General features: G+C 42.2%; 2 protein-coding genes across 4 annotated transcripts in view; one reads left to right on the forward strand and one right to left on the reverse strand.

Annotated features, from left to right (window-relative positions):
- EXOC1L (exocyst complex component 1 like) overlaps positions 1–26936 on the reverse strand; it is a 113138-nt gene that overhangs the window by 21378 nt on the left and 64824 nt on the right. The window lies entirely within an intron of this gene.
- The window catches only part of LOC308485978 (uncharacterized protein), a gene marked incomplete at its 5' end in the record, with an annotated part of 44986 nt that overhangs the window by 10315 nt on the left and 7735 nt on the right, over positions 1–26936 (forward strand). The window contains 7 exons of the mRNA XM_081022206.1: positions 4574–4662; positions 6968–7118; positions 7423–7506; positions 18877–18941; positions 20921–20998; positions 21448–21508; positions 21968–22022. Of these exons, the coding sequence (XP_080878332.1) occupies positions 4574–4662; positions 6968–7118; positions 7423–7506; positions 18877–18941; positions 20921–20998; positions 21448–21508; positions 21968–22022 (583 nt within the window). The remainder of the gene's footprint in view (positions 1–4573; positions 4663–6967; positions 7119–7422; positions 7507–18876; positions 18942–20920; positions 20999–21447; positions 21509–21967; positions 22023–26936) is intronic.

A 26936-nucleotide genomic window follows, 5' to 3' on the forward strand; every position in this document is an offset into this window, starting at 1 on the left:
CCAATGCTGCAGCAAGCAAAGGCTCTAGCAGCTCAGCCAGCTGCTTGTGGCTGGAAAGCCAGACAGGATGTTTGTGACTGTTGCCATGGGAACAAAGGGGCAGTCCATTCTGTACTGAGCACCGGATGTTAGCTCAGTGTGTGTGTGTCATATGACCCGTACTGGATGTACTTGGGAGGAGTTTCTTCTTGCTGTTGTTGAGTGCAGACATGATTCTCTGTACTGATGTAAGAGGCAGAAATAAATGATGTAAATAGCTTTCTGTCTGCTTCTTTCCCCTCCCTGGGGACACCAAAGGGGAGAGAGGAAGAACGGTGTGTTCCTCTCATACATCTGAGAAGAATCGCCGGACCTCGCCTGCTTATCAGCAGAGTGGAGACGCAGGGAGGTCGACAGGAATATCTGCCGGTGCCTACGCTGTGGCACATTCCTCTGACCCAGGCAGAATTCCAACAGTGGCAGCCTTCGGATGGTTGCGATTCATCGGACATCTGCATGAGAGGCTGGTGGATTGTCCTCCTCTGCTCCAAGGAGGAAGAGAAGCGTCTGAAAGAAGCCAGAGGCTCCACAGACAGCTGGTGGAAAGAAGAGGTGTTTTCCAAGCAACGGAGTTCAAGGTATGCTGCTGCATTTCGGGCTAAAAGTGTGAACGCAGGAAGATTAATTCCCTGGTTCACGGAGCTGCGTTTCAAAGAAAACAAAAGCTCCGGGAGAAGAGGCCTGCAGCTTGAAGGCTGAAGCCTGCATTCCACAAATTTTTGTGGTAGATAAGATGTCCTATTGAAATGCATTGTTGCTAGGTAACGGTCCTGGAAAGTTACTGGCAAAGGGGCTGGACTCTGAGTGTAAGCCTGGGAAAGCGAAACAAAACCAGAGAATGTTTTGGCTACAAGGTTTACGAGCTCTTGGAAGGGACTTTTCAATAGCAGCCTGAGTTTAGCTGCCAGGTGCAAAGAGCGTAAACAATTTGCAGTTTGCTGCGTGAGAAAAGAAAAAAACAACTGTTGGATTTTACAGTTTGTTTGACATTGTGAGCTGGAGGCTTGGCTTCAAGATGGATGCCAAGAAAGGGGGAGGTTTGCCTTGCCCTCCTCCCTTAACCAATGACAATTATTCATCTTGGTCTGTAAAGATGAAGGCCCTGCTGCAGAATCAGAGGCTTTTTGATGTAATTGAAAACCCCATCCCTGCAGCACCAACCAGAGGTTGGGAGTCACAGAATGTAAGGGCCAGGACTGCTATAATTCTGTGTGTCTCAGATGATCAGTTGGTGCATGTTCAGCATTTAGAAAATGCGAAAGAGGTATGGGACACGCTGCGTACAACGCATCAGAGAGATGCTGGTTCTTCAGCGTTGCTGTATTTTGAGAAATTGACCAATCTGAGACTTGCGCCTGATGGAGATGTTCAAGCGCACCTGACAGAAATGAAGTTTCTGCGTCAACAGATGGTGGAACGCAATTTCCGTCTTCAGGAGGAAGTGTTTTGCTTCATGATGATAAACAGCCTTAGCCGCACCTACAAGGTTGTTGCCAGTCAGCTTGGTTCCCTACCGGCCGCGCAGCTGACCGCGGAGAGAGTTTGTGCTGTGGTCCTGAATGAACACGACAGACTTGCTGCACTGGAAGAAAAAGACAGGGGGAGGGAAGAACAGAGTTCTAATTCCCCCACTGCTGATGCTACTGGAGAGCATGGTGTAGCATTGAGTGCTGTCCGATGCTACAATTGTGGACAGACTGGGCATCTACAGCGAAACTGTAAGAAGCCGCGCCAGTCAAGAGGAGCAAAGAGCAGCTCTACGAAGCCTCAGGCGTCAGGCAAAAGCCGTACCAAGTGCCAGGTGAAACCTGCAAAGGCTATGATGGCGAAAGGAACCACGCCAGATGTTGGGAACTCGTTCATAATGGACACGGGCGCAACGGTTCACATGTGCCCGCACAGAGGACTGTTTTCGACGTTGAAGAAGCAAAGCTTCACTGTGAAACAGGCCAACGGTCAGGAGTTGGAAGCGACTGGAATTGGGACTGTGTATCTTGAGAGTCTGAACTTGACTATAAGCGATGTTTACCTGGTTCCAGGACTGAGATTTAATCTGCTGAGCGTGTCGCAGATTGCAAAGAAAGGACTGAAACTGTCCTATGATGCTAAAAGCTGCAAGATCTACAAAGATGGAGAACTGTTTCTTACTGCCAAAGAGAAAGATGGACTGTATTTGTTGACTTTTGATCAAAGTGATTACATGATATGTAATTCTTCTGTTTCTATCGAAATCTCTCTTGCAGGGGTGACCAAGACCAGTGTGAGCACCAGGAAGGTGACGAAAAAGGTCGACAGAGCATTTCAGCGGGTGTATGCTGATGTGATTGGTCCTCTAGAACCATCTAGAGGCGGTGCAAAATATTACCTTGTGTGTGTGGATTGTTTCACTAATTATTCTTGGGTTTATATGATGGAGAAACCGCAAGAAACTTTAGAAAAGTTTCAGGAGTTTTGTGACAAGGTTAAAAGTATGCATGATGCTAACATTGATTGTCTTTTCACAGATGAGAAGCAAATTTTTCTGTTACAGAAGTTTCAGAAGTTCCTGGATGGAAAAGGGATAGAACACAAAGTGGCAGTTTCGCAAGAAGCGTGGAACAGGGGTGTCTGTGTGAGAGTGAACAAAGAATTGCAAAAGGGGATGAATGCGCAATTGTTGAGTTCACATTTGCCACATGTATATTGGGCCGAGTCGCTAGCGTCCTATCTTCATGTGTGGCTGAGAAAAGTCTCAACAGAGTTGGGATGTTCTCCTTTTGAGAAGCTATTCAATAGAAAACCTTCTGTTGCCTATTTTAAGGTTTTCGGGTCTCATGTGAGAACAGAAGCTCCAGGTGGTGTAAAGAATGCCAGAGGCATTTTTGTGGGTTATGAAAAGGGTCTCTACAGAGTAATTTTGTCTGAATCTGGTCAGGTGATTCTCACAAAGTTCCTAGAGAGTGCTCCAAAGCAAGAGCGGGTAGTACAGACATTTCCCACAGGTGACGATTCTGATGATGATGATGATGATGAGTTTGATCTTATTGAGTTCAGTAGTACTGATGATGACACTGATAGCTCAGAGAGTTCAGTTGTAACAGTCATTGAGAGGAAATCTCACATAATGACTAGACCCTCAGAAGAGGAGGATGAACCACTGATTGCTACTGGTTCTCGACAGAGTCCAAAGGTTGAACCAGTGAGCACAGAGGATCAGAACCTTTTACGTAGGTCTGAGAGAGCAACGAAGGGTGTACCACCCAAGAGGTATTCAAAGGAGTTTGCTAACCTTGCATATGTTGCTATTGTAAACGACCAAGGACAGATTGAAGCTGTGTCTGAGTCAGAGACAAAGGCACAACAGAGAGTTGTTAACCGAGGTAATGCGAAGTCACACAACCAGAGAGGTACATTGGTTAAACCAGTGGCGGGTAGTTCCAAGGGTGGAACTGAAACAACAGGGGAATGTTATAAATATAACAACTGTTTGTTTTCTTCTCTGGATGACGCTTTGCTCGCAGCACACATTGATACTTTAGGGGGAGTATGTTACCATAAAGCACCAATGCTGCAGCAAGCAAAGGCTCTAGCAGCTCAGCCAGCTGCTTGTGGCTGGAAAGCCAGACAGGATGTTTGTGACTGTTGCCATGGGAACAAAGGGGCAGTCCATTCTGTACTGAGCACCGGATGTTAGCTCAGTGTGTGTGTGTCATATGACCCGTACTGGATGTACTTGGGAGGAGTTTCTTCTTGCTGTTGTTGAGTGCAGACATGATTCTCTGTACTGATGTAAGAGGCAGAAATAAATGATGTAAATAGCTTTCTGTCTGCTTCTTTCCCCTCCCTGGGGACACCAAAGGGGAGAGAGGAAGAACGGTGTGTTCCTCTCATACATCTGAGAAGAATCGCCGGACCTCGCCTGCTTATCAGCAGAGTGGAGACGCAGGGAGGTCGACAGGAATATCTGCCGGTGCCTACGCTGTGGCACATTCCTCTGACCCAGGCAGAATTCCAACAGTTAGACCTTAAAATATGACCTTCCAAAATTCCCTATTAGGGAAGTTAAAAATGGTTTATTTACATACTCTCCAAAGCTCAGATTCAGGTGCTTTTCCATACAGCATTCAGAAAAAGTTGCACAGGCAATAAAACTTGGCTTAGTTACAGTGGTGGAAGTTTGTAAATTATTGTTCTAGGAATTCAAGAGTGGCTTGTAAGAACTATGTTGTCTCAGCTTGGAGCAACCAACTCAGTCCTCTTTATACGTTACGTTTCTCATGTAGACTGGGGAAGAATAATAGGCCTGATTACCTAGTTCCTCCCAAGCTGGGTGGGAGTGAGTTAGCTAAGCCTGGCAAGACAGCTTACTCTATGGTGTTAACCCCTTCATGTATTAAGTAGACTTAAGCATGTTGGTTATATGAGGTTGGTTATCCCATAAATTGAGCCACGGTCTTCAAGACAGAAAGCTTCTAGTGTTGCATGAGCAGCACACAGTTAATACAGCGGCATCCACGAGCCCAGCTTTTAAGTATAAAATATTCTCTTCTTCCAGATACAAGCATGTTTGAAGACAAACAGAGCCTTTCAGTGCTTGCCTAGCGAAACACAACTTCAACTGTGCCAAGCTTTCATCTACCAAGAGTAAGTAAGAAGCCTGGGCGCTACCTGTGTATTGAGGATGGGATCCATTCCATAAGCTTCCTTCAGAAAGCTGGGTCAGAAGGTGAACATTTTTCAACAAGGCTGAAATCCTTTTGATTAAATATTTATCATACTTCAGAAATGCCCTGCCCTGTTAAAATAAAATATTGACAAGTGGAAGCTACATAATTCTTCTCTGGTATTCTATGATTTCAACAAGGAGCCTTCTAATGGAGAGCTTCTGGACCTTTGGTGACTAAGACAAAATAAAGCAAAACCCAATTTAGTTAATAGGAACTGCTGCTCTCACAGAATAATTTACAAAGCTGCATTAAAATTGCACGTTTTACAGCCCTTACTGTGTAAAATATGAATCATGCTTTTTAATTCTCGCCACACTTAATTGAACAAGGGAAATAATAATCCTCATTTTATACACAGAAAAATGTTGGGGTGAAGACAGATGTTACTTAAGGATACAAGCCAGGGCAGGCTCTGCACCTGTGCTGTGAGCCTAGCTTTGTAATTTGCATGATAGGCACGCATATCCAGGGCACAAATCGCTGATCAGTCTTGTCACTCGTATTCAGATAGTCTGCCTTCTCTAAAAAAAGAAAAGCCCATTCCATATATGTTTATCTGTTCGTCACTCATTTATTTTTTAAAGAAACATGCATTATTTGAAAAGTCTTGCAAACCTGCAAACACTACCAAATAAGTTCTCTCCAAAGGTGTATCTTTTTAATTCAATCTGCACCGCACTGCGTAACTGTACACACTTAAAATCGTTTACAAAGTAGTAAAACTGCCTCTGCCATTCTTGTAGCCGTGCCTTTGTAAACAAGACTCGGCAATTGGAAGTGACTTGTATATATTCACATATCCAGGAAATTTCAGGGGTGCTATTTTAAGCCATTTCCTAAATTGCATAAATGGGTTACTAATTATTTCCAGGATTCAGTCAGGAACAAGGAGGGTCAGTCTGAAAGAGAGGATGGGACTTGTTAAAATTTCTGAATTCTCCATTTCCGGTACCTACCAAGCATATGGGAAGAGGGTCTGGGAACACTTTATCAGGTTCTAGAGTGACTCAGGCCGAACTGAAAGTCCATTACAGCGAAGGAAAAAGTAGGACTGAATTATGCTTGAGGATTTTTATGTACAGTTAATAGCAACTCTGAGCTAATGTCAGTGTACTGGAAGAAGCAAAGATCACCAGTGTCGAAGGAATGATTCTTCAACGTCAACTTCATTGGACCGGTCATGTGGTTTGGATGCCTGATTATCGTCTTCCAAAGCAACTACTCTATTCCCAACTTAAGAATGGAAAGCTAAAAGGTTGGTGGATAACAAAAGAGGTTTAAGGACTCTCTCAAAGCAAATCTTAAAAAATGCAGTATAAGCACAGATAATTGGGAAAGTGGCCTGCGAGCGCTCTAGTTGGAGAATAGCCTCTACCAAGGGCATCAGGAACTTTGAAGAGGCACAAACTCAGGATGCAAGGGAGAAACATGCTAAGAGGAAGGCACGTTTGGCAAACCCTCACCATGACCAACTCCCGCCTGGAAACCTATGTCCCCACTGTGGAAGGATGTGTGGATCCATAATTGGCCTCTACAGTCACTTACAGACACACTGTTAAGACCATGTTCATGGAAGACAATCTTACTTGGATATGAGTGATCGCCAAAGAAAGAAAGAATAGTAACTCTGAATTCTGAACAGCAAGTTGCTGGTGCAGAACTGTGTTACAAATTTGTACTGGAGCCAGAGCAATTTTATATGAGCACTGCCTGTTGATTTTAGTTCTTAACCAATATAGTCACTACTACCACCAGTAGTGATGTAGACGCTGGTGTTGTGGGAGCAGCCTATGGATAGTGTCAGTGAGGTTTATGCAGGCTTCCAGGGGTCTGTAAGTGGCCCTATAAGTGGTCTGATTGATACACACACACACACACAGTCTCCTGCCTGAAAATGTCCCACAGTAATTTACTTCTTCATTTGGCTGATATAAAAACGCCTAACAGTAGAAGTCTTATTAAAATCAATGATATACCAACAGTAAGTGGTCACTGGATTCTTCATTAGTGAGAAGGCTAATATTTTTTATTCTTTTACTTGCACTCTAAGATGGTTCTGTGGTTAGGAAGATCCACTCATAGGATAATAAATATTTTTTAAAATGATATTCACGCCTTAATGAAGGTTTTCGTTTTGGTCACCAAACTACTAAAAGCTGCACACACATGCCTTTATTTTACCTGCAGTAATTTCTGTTGATGTTGTTATATTTTCAAAACAGGTATGAAGCTGGGACAATTATTATCCGTCAAGGACACGTAGCAACGGAATGCTATTTAGTGTTGTCTGGCAAACTGAAAATCATTATAGATGATGCAACGATTTTAACCCCTGAAACATTATATGAAATTGAAGAGGGAAATTTTATAGGGGTAACTATTGCCGTCCGTGTATTGTCAAACAATTTGTGGGAAAGGCTGCTTTTCAGTGTAGAGATATGAAAGAGAAGCTCTTCAGTGATATTTTCTTTTTCTGATAATTCTAATTACATGTTTTAAATAACAATTACCTCTCTACTCATGTGTTTTCTAGATGTTTTCTCAGTTGGGTGTCAGAGGTATTGTTTGTAGCTACTTCTATATTCTAATATACTGTAATTCTGGTAGTAAACTCTTGCACATACTTCTGTGCGATCCTACATGAAGATAAACTTGAAACTCTTTTTATTCCCCAAAGGAAACCTGCCTGTTGACTAATACAAGACGCCCTGCTTCAGTTATATGTAAATCTGATTCAGAACTTGCTGTGATTGACAAGGAGGTATGTACACAAATCACCCCATTCAAACGGCACATGCATTTATTTTGACTTACAGTGAAACGAACTGATTTTTCCTGTAAAAGGCTTTAAATAAACTTCACAATATTGTTGTATTAAAGTTTGCCAGTGATGAGTCGAATGCCAGACAAACTAGCAAGATGTGACATCACAAAACTAGATAAAGAACAATATATAAACAGTTGTCCCTACAAGGACTGAGCCAGTCAGGAAGATGCAGGCAGAAGCAACAAACTGGGATTCTTGTACTTCTTTTGGCCTGCCCATCTCTGCAAGTGATTTGCTTGAAAAATGGTTCTAGACAGGCGAATAGCTCCACTTCTTGTTTGGCAGGCACAACCCCAATCAGGATATGAGAAGTTCCCTCTCATTTTGCGTTCAAAGAAGTGGCTTAATGGTTGTCCCAAGTGTCACCCCTTCTACGCCCTATCAGCATACAGATAGCCATCTTCTGTTGTTGCTGTTCTATAGCAGTCCTTACTAGGAGTAAATCCATTGTTAAATTGTTCCAGTTATGAATATTTGTTTCCATCATATGCCACAGCAAGGTTTCAAATAGCAATAGACAGGGCAGCCTTGCATTCTCATAACAGCAGATATAAATATGGTGGTGAACAAAAGAAAAATACATAATTGGCACAGGAGCATCTATCATTAGCAGAAAATGCAGGTCAGCTAACATCACATAGATTCAAACAATAATCGTGCACATGAGGATAAACACACTTCAGTCTTGCCTTAGCACCGGCTATCAAAATGCCACCTTATTTTCAGTCGCAAACAAGTTCTATTTTGCAGAGTTGGCCTGTGCTGATGGTTCTTCAACAGCTGGTGGAGAAATGTATTTTAAACTGATTGAGTTATAGGCCAAGAAAACAATTTTAACCTTTGTGGCATATACAAGAGCCTCAGATTAAATGGGAACCAAATCAAATTAAATGGGACTTCCTTCAAAGTAAAGATGTGTAGGATGACACTATAGAAGTTCTCTTCAGCATGTTGTCACCCATCATCTGCTTATGATACTGTACTGAAGAAAACCATATGATCTAATCTGTATTGGCAGGTGAATTACAATTTGTCATATGAAGAACTCTAATGTCGAAGTTCTTGCTTGTTTTTACAAGAACAGTTTTTTTACTGCTGGGTCTTGGGCACATTATACACTCAGTTTCATGAGCAAAATAGGTGAGAAATCTCTCTTGGCGATATGAATGGCTGACTCAAGCTAGGTATTTAAGTCATGAATCTGTGATTTGTGGGTACTGATATCTTATGTAGAAGCATCTGCCATTCTCTTCATCTACACCCTCCCCATTGTACTCTTCATTTTTCTGGCGAAGGAGGAATGAGTAGTATTAATTGTAGTAGGACGTAACAGGTAACACGCCTTTAATAGCTGCCATATAACGTTATTAATATTATGTCCAGATTGCAATCCTGTGCACACTGTACATAGGGCAAGCTTCATTGAACACTTTGGGACTGACTTCTGAATGGACATTCATAAGATTTTAAAGCAGTAACAGGGATAGGAAAAGGGACAGAATTATCAGGTTCTATTTTTTTTAATGGACACAAGGAATGTTACAGGATTTTTTCCACTCATGAAAGAATGTACAGTGGTACCTCGGGTTACATACGCTTCAGGTTACATACACTTCAGGTTACAGACTCCGCTAACCCAGAAATAGTACCTGTGGTTAAGAAGTTTGCTTCAGGATGAGAACAGAAATCGTGCTCCAGCAGCGCGGCGGCAGTGGGAGGCCCCATTAGCTAAAGTGGTGCTTCAGGTTAAGAACAGTTCCAGGTTAAGAACGGACCTCCAGAATGAATTAAGTACTTAACCCGAGGTACCACTGTAATGTGTTTTATGGAAACACATTGCTGCGTGAGTAATAGAGTATTATGCACATTTATTGCATTATCTTCCTAACCTCCTATGTACACAAGGTAACGTCAAATTTTCCAGATAAGGAGATCATTGCCAGCCTTTCCCCCTCCTTTTCACTTAAGTATCAGCAATGTGCTATATAACCACAAATTCCAGTTGCTTGAAGTGAAAAACAGAAATGAGAATTACCTTTTCCAAATATTTTAAGAATGAGAACTTGCTTGATTTTCCTGGCTTATTAAGTTCTGGGAAGAAAAACAATGCATTAACAATTAATACTGCAACCTTGCGCCTTACCTTCAGGTAAGGCCTGATGAACATAAAGAATACAATATAAATAATACATCCAAATAAATAAGGATTAAGCTGCACCTCACTTTGAAATTGCTAGTAATCTGGGAAGGATATACTAATCATTCGTATTTTAACTTTGAAACTGTCATGCACCTGTAAAAAAAAAAGTCTATTAAGAGTCCTTTTTTGTTTTTAAAAATGAGAGAAGGGTAAAACGTATTTTATTAAATGAACTTTGTGAGAGATATAGTTCATGATGGTAGCAATGCAAGTGTTAAAACAGAAATTCTCATTTTAGCAAAAAAGGTTTAAGAGGTCTGATGCAAAGTCTGTAGCAGAGGAATGGCGTAGAAGAATGCTACTGGAATTTTGTGTTCGTCGGTAGAATCCTCCAAGCATGTTACACATCCATCCTTAAATTTTAGTGGAACTTGTGTGGTATTCGCTTCTAATCACCACTTAGAAACAAATTGAGACGGTCCGGCAGCAACAGTAGATGAAGGCTTGTGTGCACTATATGTTCTTTATTTATTGCATTATGAAATATATCTCCCTTGAATAATTAGATTTTAGCAGGTTATCTTCTTCCGAGAAAGGGAGAGTGTTTGCCAGTCACCTATAGGAACGTTTAGCTCCACTAACCTTTATGTATTATTAATATTTTAGACTCAGCAGTGCCTTCATTCCTCTTGTTTTATATTGCAAGAGACTGAAGCTTAAACTCTATAGGAATATGCCTACTTAGGGGAATTGAATAATGGAATAAAGAAATAAAAAGGTACTTTAAAAGCCTTCTAAACTCCTGGGGCTGGGGGGAAGGAGGAGGCCTTTATAAATGTTTTCACTTCACAACTGCAAGTAGTGCAAATGAACAGCAAAGAAACAAAATTCATGGGCTTTCTAAAGGAAGTTGACTGTATTACCCAAGATGATTTACTATCCTGGCACTTAGGTGTAGATTAGAGCTACTCTGTTCATCAAAATTACAGTCTAAGCCTGACCTAGAGGGAACACTTTTTAAAACAGACACATATTTATCATTTAGACAGAACAACCCTTTGGCATTTTACAACCCCCTCAATGTCTGAATTTCAGGAATTCATTTCTATTCCACACAAGAACACCACCGGGCTCCTCCAGATGACCTATTAATTCGGTATTCATCTTAACTTGCTTCCACAAAGCTTATGCGATAGGGAGACTATCTCTGGTCTTTGCTGAGCATTTGTTCTGATTTGCTTACAACAATGAGCAGTCATCTTGCATCCAACATAATTTGCTTGCAGGGTGTTCCCGTTAATCATTTGTTCATTCCACCACTTTCCCCATCACTTTCCTAACTGGAAAAAGTCTGGGGGAATTTTTGTTTTGATTTTTGAAGTGGGTTTGTTGCACTAGGGTAACAAAGACTTTAATTGTTTTAATTGCATCCACCTAAAGTTGCATTTCCTGCCAACCTAGCAGTTTGAAAGCACATCAAAGTGCAAGTAGATAAATAGGTACCGCTCAGGCGGGAAGGTAAACGGCGTTTCTGTGTGCTGCTCTGGTTCACCAGAAGCGGCTTTGTCATGCTGGCCACATGACCCGGAAGCTGTCTGCGGACAAACACTGGCTCCCTCGGCCAATAAAGCGAGATGAGCGCCGCAACCCCAGAGTCGGTAACGACTGGACCTAATGGTCAGGGGTCCCTTTACCTTAAAGTTGCATGAGGGCTTGCCGATCAGAAGGTCGGCGGTTCGAATCCCCGCGATGGGGTGAGCTCCCATTGTTCGGTCCCAGCTCCTGCCAACCTAGCAGTTCGAAAGCATGTGAAAGTGCAAGTAGATAAATAGGTACCGTTCCGGCGGGAAGGTAAATGGCGTTTATATGCACTGCTCTGGTTCGTCAGAAGCGGCTTGGTCATGCTGGCCACATGACCCGGAAGCTGTCTGCGGACAAACGCTGGCTCCCTCCGCCTATAGAGCAAGATGAGCGCTGCAACCCCAAAGTTGTCCACGACTGGACCTAACGGTCAGGGGTACCTTTACCTTTAAAGTTGCATTATGCACTTGAGCCTCTCCCACAAATTATGGGTTGTCTATTAACAATTTAATATTGCTTTGTATTATATTATTGCTGTAACACAAAGAGCTGTAACATAAAGAACTGTCTTTGAAAAGCAGGGATACTTTGTAGGTGTGGGGCAGGCCCAGTCTTCAAATCACTATCTTAATGATAAAGCACCTTAACACTTGGCTTGGAAATATCATTCTTGTGTAGTGTTTTATTTCTAAAAAGGCATGGGACAGAAGTCTGCTTGGAAACCGTATTTACGTGCCTGGAAACCCTGTTCCATAGTCACAGCTGTCTGAGAGCTGGCTTTGGCTTTTCTGTGGTACAAAATAATAATAATACTCTGTTTCACATGTTCAAAACCCTGGCTGAGACCTGCCTTTGAAACTGATTCTGGGGCTGAGCTCTGACCATCCCTGCTTCAAAGTAAGTCTTGCGTAAGTAGTTCATGTCGTGCCATGCTGACTGTTAAGATGAGGAAGAGCTATCTGATAATTAGACTGGATTGACATTAAGTTGATGTATGTTTTATAGAGGTCTATTAATCAGAGCTTGATGGATCCCGGAAGTTTATTCTTCAAAACATTTGGATGGAGAGTTGTTTAGAGACACTTAACTAAAATTGTTTACTAATGTTTTATGATTCATCTCATAAAATCCCTGTCCTGTGGACTTGGAAAGCCTGCTGTATTTAAAAGATAAATGGTAAAAGCTGGATTTATCATGTCTTCTCCCTATGAATCGGATTAAATCATCCAGCATAGTGCTCCTTGCATTCATGCAGCTCTCAGTAGGCTATACTGGGCCACCTCTCAGTTTAATTACCTTGCAGGGTTATTCTGGAGATAAAATGAGCAGCTGGAAAGAACCAGGAAAGCCAGCTGAGCTCAAATGGAGGATGTACGGAATCATAGAAACATGATTAACAGAATAAATGAATTACGGTAGTTTTGCTTCTTTCTCGTTATTCTGAAACCCCAATCAAGTTGAATAACAATACTTTTCCAGCTCTTTCTCTCATGCCACTAAAAAACCTCCCTCTCTTGAATTTTGATGTTTAGAAGATGTGACTGCAAATTGCCCATAGTGACCCTACCGCCTCCAAACTTTGCATACCCACAAAAAGACCTACAGTATATCGTTGATTTGACACATTAGCCCTAATGGCAGCTGGATTCCAAATAGCTTGATTCAGTGAAAGTGGGACAGACAGTTCATTGTGTCGTAAAACCGATTTAGGGCTTTGCCACTAGAAACTATAGACTGGGTAAATCACAATTAAATGCAGTCCTTTTGTTTTGTTCTTTTAAAAGTTGCTTGCACATGGAAAAACAGATGTCATAAAGACATGTGACCTAACTTCTCCAACATGTTAAGAGTTTTGTGTGTAAAACATGAGAGGAGCACTAAAACTAGAGACCTCACACTTGCAGATCTGAAGTGGTACAGTCCAGGAATAGTTTTACATTGTTTTCTATAATGGAGTTTAAACATAGGAAAATGATGTGACAATATATTAGTTTACATACACAATGTCTCACTTAACTTTTGATGCTTTATTCCTATATCACTTTCCTTTGTGAAAATATCAGTTCATGTTCTGATTTGAGTTGTCAACACATTCAGCATAAACCACCAGGAATGGAAGCTGTGCGAGTTTAATATAATTAAATGAGAGTTATACAACACTTAAGCCGAATTTGTATTAAATTGTGTTCTGCATTCTAAAAATTATCTTGCAAGCTGATAAACATCTTCCTGTGGTTAACTACAAGTTACAAATTGTGAATCGGCAATATAATTTTATGATTGTTACTGAGGAAAGATACTTCCAAGAGATGAAAATGAGCTTTCAGGGAAAACAAAGAGTTGGATTTTCTTCCCTTCAGTCTCTAATCCCATTCTGGTTTGGATCCAACATGCACTTAAATGTACTGGAAACGAAAGCTGGTGGTTTCTCTCTTGCACGCGGGTACATTTAGGGTCCATTAGCACATATTGTTCATATATTCCTGTAATGATTTCCATGCAGAAGCGCTGTGTGCGAATGGTAGCGGCGAAGAAACACTATGCTAGTAAGCCTAAGGCTGCAATCCTGCACCTACTTTCCAGGGAGTAAGCCTCATTGAACTCAAATGGATAGAGAGATAGGATTGATCTCTGGGAGCAAAAATTAAATGGAACAAAAACTTCTGGGAACATTTGTGTCATGTTGAGCTGCCTGCATTTACACCATTCACACAGTGCGTTTGCACAGGAATCCCCCCTGTGGCATGAGCTGTGGAAACAGATAAGGTAACATTTGGGGCTTGGAAAGCCACTACAGTGGTACCTTGGGTTAAGAACTTAATTTGTTCTGGAGGTCCGTTCTTAACCTGAAACTCTTCTTAACCTGAGATTAGCTAATGGGGCCTCCTGCTGCCACTGCCGCCGCCACCGTGCGATTTCTGTTCTCATCCTGAAGCAAAGTTCTTAACCCGAGGTACTATTTCTGGGTTAGCGGAGTCTGTAACCTGAAGCGTCTGTAACCTGAGGTACCACTGTACTCACGTTAAGTTTTCTGGGAAAATAAATGTCAGGGCAGGGCCAGAAGAGCCATGACTTTGAAAACTGCACCCTGTCAGAACTGTTTCTCTGTTGGGCACTGGGATGCCTGCAAAGTGGGATTTTGTGCCTCCTGGTGCCAAAGGAAGGAAGTACCACCCAAAAGGAAATTGTCTGCTCTCCATCTCTTATAGAGTGTCGGTTTGTTTCCTGCCTTCTCTCAAAGCAGATAATTTTTTCATATTTGATGCGACCTCTTTCTTCTAGCCTCTTCCTCTGTCTACAGTTGTGCCTGCAATGCTCACCCCACTCTCCTCTCATCTTTTTAATGTATTAATTGCTCCCTCAGTAACAGCCTCCTCTTGAGTACTCTCGGTTTAGGGGCAGCCCATTGTGCTTGTCTGTATTTTGTCCTTCCCTTTTTTTACATTTATCTGCTATGTTCCATCCCAAACGTGCCAGTTTGTCATTGTCCTTGCACCTCAGCCTCTGCTTCCCCAACTTTTGTCTTCTGTGTTCTTTCTCAGCTGTCGATTGTAAGACGTTATGCCAAAAGCTTTGAAAAATATACCGTATTTTTCGCCCTATAGGACGCACTTTTTCCCCTCCAAAAATGAAGGGGAAATGTGTGTGCATCCTATGGGGCGAATGCAGGCTTTTGCTGAAGCCTGGAGAGCGAGAGGGGTCGGTGCGCACTGAGCCCTCTCGCTCTCCGCAAGCCTTGGGAGCCCGGCGTGACTTCCCGCCGGGCTCCCTAGGCTTGCGGATAGCAGCCTGTTCTGGGGGCTGGGGTCGGGGGAAGCTCGGGCTTCCTGGGGGGGGGGAATAATTTTTTTTCTTTATTCCCCCCCTCCCCAAAAAAACTAGGTGCGCCCTATGGGCTGGTGCGCCCTATAGGGCGAAAAATACGGTATTTCTCATTGTGGTGTTTGCCCATTCTTTGGGGATACATTTATATTGGGGGAGAGAAAGGGTTAATAGGTTGACCAATAAGAAAGCCCGGAGGCGGTGCCTACCTGATTTTAAGATTTTAAGAGGTTTTGACAATGAGTTCGGTTGGTTCTTTTGGGAGGGGAGATAGAAGAGTCAGAGTGAGTTAGAGACAGGGACAAGACGGAGAGGGAATAGTGTGACAGCATTTCGAATATATTTTAAAACTTGTTTGTGTTTGAAATAAACTTTAATCTTCATTGTTAACTCTACCTAACTAAAACTCAGTACACTGGGGAGCCCTGGGTTTTCCCCCACACCCGTGGTCCTCTTAGTGCTTCAGGTTAAGAACTTTGCTTCAGGATGACAACAGAAACTGCGCGGCGGCAGCGGTAGGCTCCATTAGCAAAAGTGGTGCTTCAGGTTAAGAACAGTTTCGGCTTAAGGACGGACCTCCAGAACGAATTAAGTACTTAACCCGAGGTACCACTGTTATTGAATCTTCTGTTAATGGCTGGAGGAATTAGAACTGCATTTGACAGAAATTTACTCTGATTGGTGTATGCGGGGGGCGGGGGGGCGGGGACTGTATGCAGCAGAAACAAAAAAAACGGCGAGAGAGCAGTATTCAGCAATTCCATGCCCTAGAAAGTGAGAGGCTCCTCTAATGTGTGTTAAGTGTTTGTTTCTCAGAGGAAACAAGAGTTATCAGGTCAGGAAGGTGAAAAAGACTTCTGGAAAAAGATCACCCCTTCCAACGCTGCTTACGTCAAAATGAACATTTAAAGAAGTGGAATATTAATACTTATAGAATTTCTTCATGCATTTTTAATAACTCCTAGCTTTTGTAGCTGAATCTGTAGTGAATGAAGGTACAAGAGGTTGAGTCATCACATTGGTAACTGGTGCCAACTTCCAGGCATTAACTTTAATTATTTATGGGTTTTTTGCTGATAGAAGTTATGGCACATTTTAGAAAGTGAAGATTCTGCCTTGCTCAAGCAAAGGCCTATCACCTGGCTCAGTGGCTGAGGTTAACAGAGGGAGAAATGCTGCCTTCACTTTTGCCATCAAATCAGAGCTGCTTGTTTGTATCTTTGCCCTTTTTGGTCTGGTCCATAATCAGTAAGTAGTAATAATGTTTCCTAATATCTTAATCGTAATTAAAGGATTGAGAGCGATCCACAATGTTCTCCTTCCACCTTTCTGCCATGCAAAACCCCCATTCCCTTCCCCATATTATCCATGATGTAATGTTGCATATAAAGGTAAAGGGACCCCTGACCATTAGGTCCAGTCGTGGCCGACTCTGGGGTTGCGACGCTCATCTCGCTTTATTGGCCGAGGGAGCCGGCATACAGCTTCCGGGTCATGTGGCCAGCATGACTAAGCTGTTTCTGGCAAACCAGAGCAGGGCACGGAAACGCCGTTTACCTTCCCGCCGGAGCGGTACCTATTTATCTACTTGCACTTGGATGTGCTTTCAAACTGCTAGGTTGGCAGGAGCAGGGACCGAGCAATGGGAGCTCACCCCGTCGCGGGGATTCGAACTGCCGACCTTCCGACTGGCAAGCCCTAGGCTCTATGGTTTAACCCACAGCGCCACCTGTGTCCCACAATACTGCATATGCTCCGTGGCTAATGCTAAGCTCCTTCTGAGCCCGGGGTCAGGATGGCATGCACCCAGACAGGCGCAGCCAGTGCAGGTGGTTTGTGGCTGTAGTGGCAGCATGGTCAGGGGGCTCACTGTGCCTGCCTTTCTCCCTCCTTCCCCCAGCTGCTGCCAAGTGCCTGCATCTCCTTTGCCAGCTGCCGCTAACCAGGTGCACTTGTCAGCACTCTGGCTGCAACTGCAGTATTTTGGGGGCTGGCTCCCAGGGGGATGCTGTCCCTGCTGCAGGAAGGCGCTGTCTCCCCTGGCTCTCCCAACTGCCCGCTTCTGCTTAGCTGTTGTTGTTTAGTTGTGTCTGACTCTTCGTGACTAGAGCACGTCAGGCACTCCTGTCTTCCGCTGCCTCCCGCAGTTTAGTCAAACTCATGCTGGTAGCTTCGAGAACACTGTCCAACCATCTCGTCCTCTGTCGTCCCCTTCTCCTTGTGCCCTCCATCTTTCCCAACATCAGGGTCTTTTCCAGGGAGTCTTCTTTTCTCATGAGGTGGCCAAAGTATTGGAGTCTCAGCTTCAGGATCTGTCCTTCCAGTGACCACTCAGGGCTGATTTCCTTAAGAATGGATAGGTTTGATCTTCTTGCAGTCCATGGGACTCTCAAGAGTCTCCTCCAGCACCATAATTCAAAAGCATCACTTCATCGGCGATCAGCCTTCTTTATGGTCCAGCTCTCACTGCCATACATCACTACTGGGAAAACCATATGTTAACCATAGTTTGCATTTAAGCTGCTGCAGATACAGTGGTACCTCTAGTTATGAACTTAATTCGTTCCAGAGGTCCGTTCTTAACCTGAAACTGTTCTTAACTAGAGGCATGCTTTCGCTAATGGGGCCTCTTGCTGCTGCCGCGCCACGGGCACACGATTTCTTTCTCATCCTGGGGCAACATTCTCAACTCGAGGTAACTCTTCCAGGTTAGCGGAGTTTGTAACCTGAAGCGTTTATAACCTGAGGCATTTGTAACTCGAGGTACCACTATACAGTGCTACTCCATAGCTAATGTATAAAAGGGAAGCGAGTTTGAATTCACACAGGGGAGGTGGAAGGGAAGGAGTGTACAATCTGTGGGATCCATGCTGAATAGATTAAGACGTGTTATATCTTTACCCTATTACTATGGAGGCCCAGATTGCCTAACAACAAAAGATGTTAACAAACAAAAGAAAACACCACCTTGACACAACCAAGTTCATCGTTATCAAAATACGGAAACAAAACCATGGTAAATTATTTTAGCACACTGATTTAAAATTTTTGTTGCCTGCCCTTCATTGTAACAACAATCTCACAGTGGATGCGTTAGATAACTTTAAAATACTACATACAGTGGTACCTCAGGTTACATACACTTCAGGTTACAGACTCCGCTAACCCAGAAATAGTACCTCAGGTTAAGAACTTTGCTTCAGGATGAGAACAGAAATCGTGCTCCGGTGGTGCAGCGGCAGCAGGAGGCCCCATTAGCTAAAGTGGTAATTCAGGTTAAGAACAGTTTCAGGTTAAGTACGGACCTCCGGAACAAATTAAGTACTTAACCCAAGGTACCACTGTATAAGACAAAACACAAGAAAGAAAATATTATTCACAATATTGACTGCCAGTAAAATAACGAGCGAACAGCATTAAACCCCAACAAACGCCTGAGTAAACAAGCATGTCTTTTTGGCTGCGGCTGAAAATTTGGTGCCTATTCTATTTCACAGGAGGAGGAGTTTCCTATTAGGGCACCACCACCAAGTAGGTCCTGCCTTGGGCAGCTACGTAACAAGCTTCAGATATCTGGCGCCCCTTGAAGAGTGTCCCCCACAGGCAGGTCTATGTGGGAGAAAGTGTTCCATCAAGTATCTAGGTCCCAAGTTGTATAGGTTTTCTACTAGTCAAGTTAGTAGAATATATATATTTGTTGCAGGTATATGACACAATTAAGGTTACTTCCTTAAATATAATTTTTGTATTTTGTTTAACAGCATTTTAAATGTATTCTTGCCAACTTACGATGTGAGCAACACCACACAACTTGTCTCTTTTTAAGGTAACTTACTTTTTACCTCAAAAAAACCAGTGCTTTAGATTATGACTGTAACCCTGCAATTAATAACGTGTGTAGCCCATGCTTGGCAGTTGGATAGATGACTGCTGCCTGAAGGTGAAGGAGAAAAACAACAACTCTCTTGCACATTAAACTATATTCTTCTGAGATGTTTAATATTTCATATATAGCTGGGTTATTTTTGCTTCAAGACTTAATGTCCATAATAAATGTATGCCTGTTAAGGTGTACAGCTTGTCAAATATTCTTAAATCTTAACGGCAGTCAACCAACACTGACAGATGTAAAATGAAATAATTCAACTCTTAGATTACTTTTTATTTCTACTTAAGGTGCCTGAATTGGGAGACAGGAATCATAAGGGAGCGATACTTTCATTGGAACAACTTGTTTGCAAACTGCAAACGTGAAACAGGTTTTAAAACTTTGCAAAGCTCATTAAAACGCAGTTTGAAACCTTAATCTGTTTTTTTCTCATTTTCAATATATGCTGTCATCTTATTTTATCTCATGTTTCTGATTTTATAGGACACACCAGTGTTTTCAGTTATCCTAGCAATGTGTCTTTGTGATGATATTGCCCAGTAGATGGTGCTGGGCACATTCAAATAAAATGCTATTTGGACAGAAAGGGGAAAGACGCAGTTTAGGAGCCAAGATGTGAAAGAAGAGAGAATGTGTGTAGCACCTTCAATAGAAGATAGAAATGAGCGATCAGCTAGTATGCAAATCTTTCATGAAGTTGACTGTAAATAATAAATTGAGATTCCTAATTTTTCCTTGAAAAAATAAAAAGAGGAAAATTAGGTACTGTGGTACCTTGGTTCTTGAACTTAATCCATTCTGGGAGTCCATTTGACTTCCAAAACTGTTCGAAAACCAAGGCGCTTCCAAGCAGAAGCCGCGTCGGATGTTTGGCTTTCGAAAAATGTTCACAAACCGGAACACTTACTTCTGGGTTTGCAGCATTCGGGAGCTGATTTGTTCGACAGCTAAGCTGTTCAAGAACCAAGGTACCACTGTATTTAGATAATTTTTCTCCACCACAATTATTTAAACACAAATGCAGAGCAATGAAGCTGCGTGATTCCTATCAGGAGGGCCTGAGGACTACACGTAAGACAAAGAGCACTTTAGATCAGCGAAAATAAGTTATTTTCCCCCCTCCCTCCCCATGAATATTAGAAAGATAAGTTCTGCCACAGGCATAGCATTACAAACTAAAGGCTGAGGTTCTATCCTAGACAGACTTTTCAAGAGCATAAGCATTAGTGAGCTCATTGAAACTTATTTCCAAGTAAAGGTAAATGTAAAGGGACCCCTGAGCAACGGGACCTCACCCTGTCACGGGGATTCGAACCGCCGACTTTCTGATCAGCAAGTCCTAGGCTCTGTGGTTTAACCCACAGTGCCACCCGCGTCCCTTATTTCCAAGTAGATGTGGTTAAAATTGGGCTATAAGGCTGAAATGTAACCAGAATTAACTGAAATTATTCACCTTTCAATGTTCCTGTTTTTGTTGGCACGACAGCATAAAAACACTGTTATTTCCCTTAATGCTGCTACAGAATTCTATACTGTATTTGAATCATTTCCCTACTGTTTATTTATTGTTATATCAATTTACATCTTTAACAGAGATGCCAGTGCAGTTTAAACCTCGGAGACAGCCTACCGAATAACAATAGTCTGCTCTCTATCCAGCATTGAGTTAAGCCTAAGCTGTTCAAAGGCACTTCAGGCCACAGCTATTGCCTGAGAATTCAAGAACAGTTGAAACACGCCCAAGTTACAAACCTACTCCTTAGCAAAGTGTGTGGTCTCCTCCACAACAGTCATTTTCCCAACCTGAAAGGCCACCAAGTTTGCTACTATCAAGTAGTTTTATTTCGTGTATTTCAGCTATAGAACAGATACTTCATTAACAGTTCTAAGATATGTTCTGCCTTTTTCCTCTGCAGAAACCTCCCACTGTTTTCTACATGGCCACCAGGAAAAATAGACCACCTTGTCCATTGCTGTCTATGGAAATTTTACAGGTAGTCAATAATAATAATAAAAAATCTGCCTCTGCAAAAAAAAGTATAACGAATAGCAAATTTGCTACAGTTGTCTGTAGATTTTTCTGTAACTGGGCTCATCCATTTTCCTGTGTCTCAGATGTTCTCGTTCCATGAGTTATTAGATTTGTGTGTGAGTGATCTTAGAAGTTTCGTCAAGTTAAAATACATAAGTGGTTCTACAGGGGTTACTTTTTATAAGCTTATCTGCTCATTTAGAGCAAAATCTTATCTTCTTTATCATCTATTTGGGCTCGAGTTCAGACTGAGTATAGCACAAAACCAAAAATAAGAAGCACAAAGTCTCTCAAGTTAAGGGTCCATTTAAATCAGACATATGATCTGAGTCGGACTTTAATCTGAATCATGGGCATCCGAAATGTATACGTATTGAATCAATGCCATTTCATTTCTCTCACTTTATGCAGGGCTGGTACAACTGTTGTAGCTGACACCCTGAACTCTTACTTTCTGGTTATTGTGAAATCAGTAAGTATCTTAAAATAAGCTAACACAATAGCAATGCCATATTGGGTGGGAGGTTACTGCACCATGGAATTTATATTGGCCACATTGAAAATGAAATGTACATTTTTGTAATACCAAAAGCCACTTTTTGTGGCTTCAGAAAGTTAGGATATCCATATAACAATTCCAAGGGGTTAGCTGTATTTGTTCTTGTAGCAAAACCACACCCAAAAAGGTTGTGTTGCACTTTAGATACTAGGTTCTGCGTTCATTGTCATAGGATATGCAAACAAACCCTATTTTTTTGCTTTCCCAAACCAATTTAAACGTGTGCACCATTCTTTTCCATTGACATATTTAACTTTGGATAATGCCCAGTTTGTAGTTTAGCTAATAAAGGGGAATAATGGTTAAAGTTAAGGAAATAATATCATAGCTAATGCAATACAATATAATACAAAATTTTCTCTATTCTTGTAGGGTCGTTGCATGGAGGCAGCAAAGCTGGATCCAGAGACAATTAGCACCTGGGATGGTGATTGTTCTAACCTTCTTAATCAAATTTTGCTCAAAGTAATTCAAAAGAGAAGATAGATTTCACTAAGTTCCTTACATAACATAAGCACATCCTGAATTAAACAACTTTTACTATACTCTGGGCACATTTTCAGTACATCATGGAAAGAGTAACAGGCTCCACTAATTTGGAAACAACAAATCGAGCAATTGCTGACAATAAAAACAAGTGTAAGGATTCAAAACTGACTGGCTAATTGCAAGATTACTGCTTCTAATTTGCTAGTGGCAACCTGTCAGAATGGTCTCTATTACCTGGTGACCACTCTTACATTATGTGCCACAAAATAGAAGCCAGATTTCTGTTTGTGTGAAATGAAGAAGTAAACACATACCATTATGGCACATTCTTTTATCTTAGTCTCTGGCATGTCCCTTCTTTAGCACCTACCAAAGCCTCTCTTTTGTTCTTCAAAGGAAGTTCACAATGATAGCCGACAGTCCTCATTTTGTGAACATGGAGCTTGGGCAGCTTCTTCAGCATGCAGAAATATATACTGCAGTCATACCTCAGAAGTCGAATGCCTTGCAACTCAAACGTTTTGGCTCCTGAATGCCACAAACCTGGAAGTGAGTGTTCCAGTTTGTGAACATTCTTTGGAACCCGAACGTCCAACGTGGGTTCCTCAGGTTCTGATTGGCTGCAGGAGCTTCCTGCAGCCAATTGGAAGCCATGCCTTGGTTTCCGAACGTTTTGGAAGTTGAAAGTACTTCCAGAATGGATTCTGTTCGACTTCCGAAGTACGACTTTTTCTAGGACTTTCATACGTATGGATTTCTGTAATCACAGTGTCATGCATCCCCTTAGGTAACAAGGACACCATCCATTTAAGGCACATTTAAAGCACATGGCTTCCCCCAAAGAATCATGGGAACAGTAGTTAACAGTAGAAAGTTCAGTTCAAGATGGCGGCGTATGCAGACGCTGCAGCTGAGAGCTCCCTGGAGGGGAGTCAGGGTTTGTTAGGACGAATTATTTATAGTCGATACGAAATGCTGTTATACAGGGACAGAAGTAGCAGCAGATACAGATGTAGAAACTGTGCTGTGTGGGAGCAGCTACGGGCGTGCGAGATTCCAGAAATCGTAAATCACTGGTGTTGGAGGAGGAGGAGGAGGAGAGAGCGGAAGCAGAAGAGAGGCTGTAGAGGCAAGGTCGAATGAAAGAGAGAATAAAGATAAGGAAGGTAAGGAAACAACGACGTAAACTACCTCTTCCAAGTATCTTTTACGCTAATGTGAGATCATTGGCAAATAAACTTGACGAATGGAAGCTTCGTGTAGGAGTGGAGGAAGACATCCGGGATTGTTGTGTGCTGATACTTACAGAGACATGGTTAAATTCAGCTATTCCAGACACAGCTGTTGAATTACAAGGTTTTACAACGTACCGGTGGGACAGGACACAGGATTCTGGCAAGAAACAAGGTGTGTGTGTGTGTGTATTTTTGTAAATCAAAACTGGTGTACGGACTCTGTCAAGTTGGATACCTACTGTTCTCTGGATGTGGAATTTCCGACAATTAAATGCAGACCTTTCTATCTTCCCCGGGAATTTACAACAGTGGTGTTAACAGCGGTGTACATAGCACCAACTGCAAGGGGAGAAAATACTCTTGACAAGGTGTATACGAACATTAGACGGGCATATGAGGTCAAGACCTTGGCGTACCTCGGTGGTTCAGATCATGTGTCCCTGCTTCTGACACCAGTATACACACCCCTCAGGAAACAAGGCCAGATACAAACACGGATGGTTACGATGTGGCCTGAGGGATCCTCTCAGCAACTGCAGGACTGTTTCCAGGAGACCGACTGGAATATGTTCGACCATCAAGATCTAGAAACTTATACATCAACGGTCCTGGATGATATTAGATTCTGCACAGCAAATGTCACCAGGGAAAAGTATGTTAAGTTGTATCCGAATAGGAAGCCCTGGATGACGGGAGAGGTTAGGAGATTATTGAAGGCCAGAAATTCTGCTTTTAGAACTGGGGACCGGGTATTATATGGTATAGAAAGAGCGAACTTGAAGAGGGGTATCAGGAAAGCAAAAGCGGAGTACAGAGGAAAAATTGAGGACCATCTGAAAAATCATGATACTAGACAAATGTGGCAGGGAGTCCAACATCTGACTGGTTATAAATCAAGGAATTCTTCAGTAGTAGAGAGTACTGCTTCCTTGGTGGGAGAGTTGAATACCTTCTTTGCCCGATTTGAGGTGACGCCAACAGTGACTCCAACAGGGATGCCAGAGCTATTGGCGTCACTACCTACAGGAAATGCTGCCAGGGTGGAAGAGGCAGAAGTGAGGCGAATATTAAAGGAGGTAAACACGAGGAAGGCTATGGGCCCGGATGGGGTGGCTGGCAGGGTGCTAAGAGATTGTTCGGACCAACTGGCAGGAATCTTTACGAAGATTTTTAACCAGTCTCTGGCCCAAGCCACTGTTCCACCCTGTCTGAAATCCGCTACCATTATACCCCTGCCAAAAACATCAAAGATAGACAGTCTGAATGATTTTCGCCCTGTGGCGTTGACACCCATCATAATGAAATGTTTCGAAAAACTGGTGAGGAACCGCATCTTATCTTGTCTGCCAGTGGGACTTGACCCTTACCAGTTTGCATACAAGGCAAAGAGATCCACAGAGGATGTTGTGGCAATGGCTTTACATGCTGTCCTGACTCATTTGGAGAAGCAAGGGAACTGTGCGAGACTGTTATTTCTAGACATTAGTTCTGCATTTAATACTATTCTTCTGCATAGATTGGTGCCCAAATTATTAGACCTGGGACTTCCGCCATATTTGTGCAGGTGGATATTAGATTTTCTATGAAACCATTCCCAAAGGGTCAGGTTGGGCTCCCATGTCTCTGCGGATCTCATCACAAATACGGGGATGCCACAGGGGTGTGTGTTGAGCCCGCTTTTATATACGCTCTGTACAGCTGACTGTGCCCCCAAATACCCCAGTAATAAGATCATTAAGTTCGCAGATGATACAACGGTGGTTGGTTTAATCACGGCTGGAGAGGGGGAGGCAGCCTATAGGAAGGAAGTTGAGCAGTTGGGGGAGTGGTGCAGGAAAAACAACTTACTCCTTAACTTAAAGAAAACAAAAGAGATCATTGTGGACTTTAGGAAATGTAAATTGAATATTCAGCCACTTATTATTGAGGGGAAGTGCGTGGAACAGGTCTCGGTGTTTCGATTTCTGGGAATGGAGTTGAAAGACAACCTAACCTGCGGAGAGAACAGCAAAGACCTGGTGAAGAGAGCACAGCAGAGGTTATATTTTCTGAGAATCCTCCGGAAAAAACAATCTCTCAAAGGATCTGTTGATGGCATTTTACCATTGCACTGTGGAGAGCGTACTAACTTATGGTCTCTGTGTGTGGTTTGGGAGCTGCACGGCCAGGGAAAAAACAATGCCATCCAGGGTTGTAAAGACTACAGAGAGAATAATTGGGTGCACTCTTCCCACCTTAGATCAAATCTATGCTGCCAGGTGCCATAAGAAAGCGGCAGAGATAGCACAGGATAGTATGCACCCTGGAAATGATCTCTTTCAGCTTCTGCCTTCTGGAAGAAGGTATAGGGTTATAAAGGCCAGGACTAGCCGCCTGAGAAACAGTTTCTATGCAAATGCAATTCTGGTTCTAAACGCAGCATAAGGGGTCTCTATAGTATAGTGTATTTTAAAATGGGGTTTCAGAGTTTTTAGGGGTTTTTGAATGTTTTATGTAGTTTTGTAGTAGTTTTATGTAGTTTTTATGTAGTTTTTATGTAGTTTTATGTAGTTTTTATGTAGTTTTTCAATTTCATTGTTCTGCATGGGACAATGGCAATAAAGATATCGTAATCGTAACAGAAATACAATTCCCAGCACCTATAACAAACCACACTTTCCAGGATTCTTTTTTTTTTTAATGATATTTATTGAAAATTTTTTAAAATTACAGAAAAAAACACAGCAGAAAAAGAACAAAGAGAAAACAAAGAGAAAACAAACCACATCAAACAATGCAGATTCAAAAAACAAAAATACACCACAAACAAATAAAAACAAATCCATCATTCTCGAATCCTCAACTTTCATTACCTTCTTTCTTTGACCTCCTCCTCCTCCTCCCTTTTTTTGTATCCTAGTTATTAATTATCGCAGCAAATCCTTTCCATATTTCATAATATTCTGTCATTACATTACCTTAATCTATTTTCATCTTATCTTATAGAAAACCTTAAAACTTAAAACTTAAATCTTATTTTTACCAACTTCTCATAGTCATAATATTCTTACCTAATTCTTTAAACATTTTTGCTAGAGCCAAGTAATTTCGTTCCAACATTTTTCTAACATTCATCAATTTTATAAAACGATCCTAATAATAAAAAAAAGAAATAAAAACAATCCAATCTTCATCCAGCGTCCTTTCCTCCTGGTCCCGGGTTTTGTCAGTCCTTTTTATCCCATTGATCTAGCGCGTTAACCTGGTAACCTTATATCCGAGGCCCTTAAGTCTCTTCCATGTCCCTTCCGCGGCTCTTCTTCATATTCTCCTTTCACTTGTGGGAACTCCAGCTTGGTAATGTTTTTGACCCTTTTCAACAAATCAGCCCCTTTTCCAAAGACCAGACTAAACTCCATGTGGTATTTGAAAACATGTTTCAGAATCCCTCCAAAATTAAGAGCCCCCACAGCCCCAAACATCTCACGGCCCATTACCACACTTGGAAAGTCCAAACATCCCTGCATAGGAGGGGTCTATCCAACCCCCCATTTCCAAACCAGTCCAAACCTTATCTTTCCAAATCTGGCTTTTTCCAAGTTCATTTGTCAAGTCCAAAAGCTCATGTTCCTGCAGGG

Source organism: Podarcis pityusensis, assembly GCF_964106645.2.
Source record: "Podarcis pityusensis genome assembly, chromosome: 9".
Classification (NCBI taxonomy): Eukaryota; Metazoa; Chordata; class Lepidosauria; order Squamata; family Lacertidae; genus Podarcis; species Podarcis pityusensis.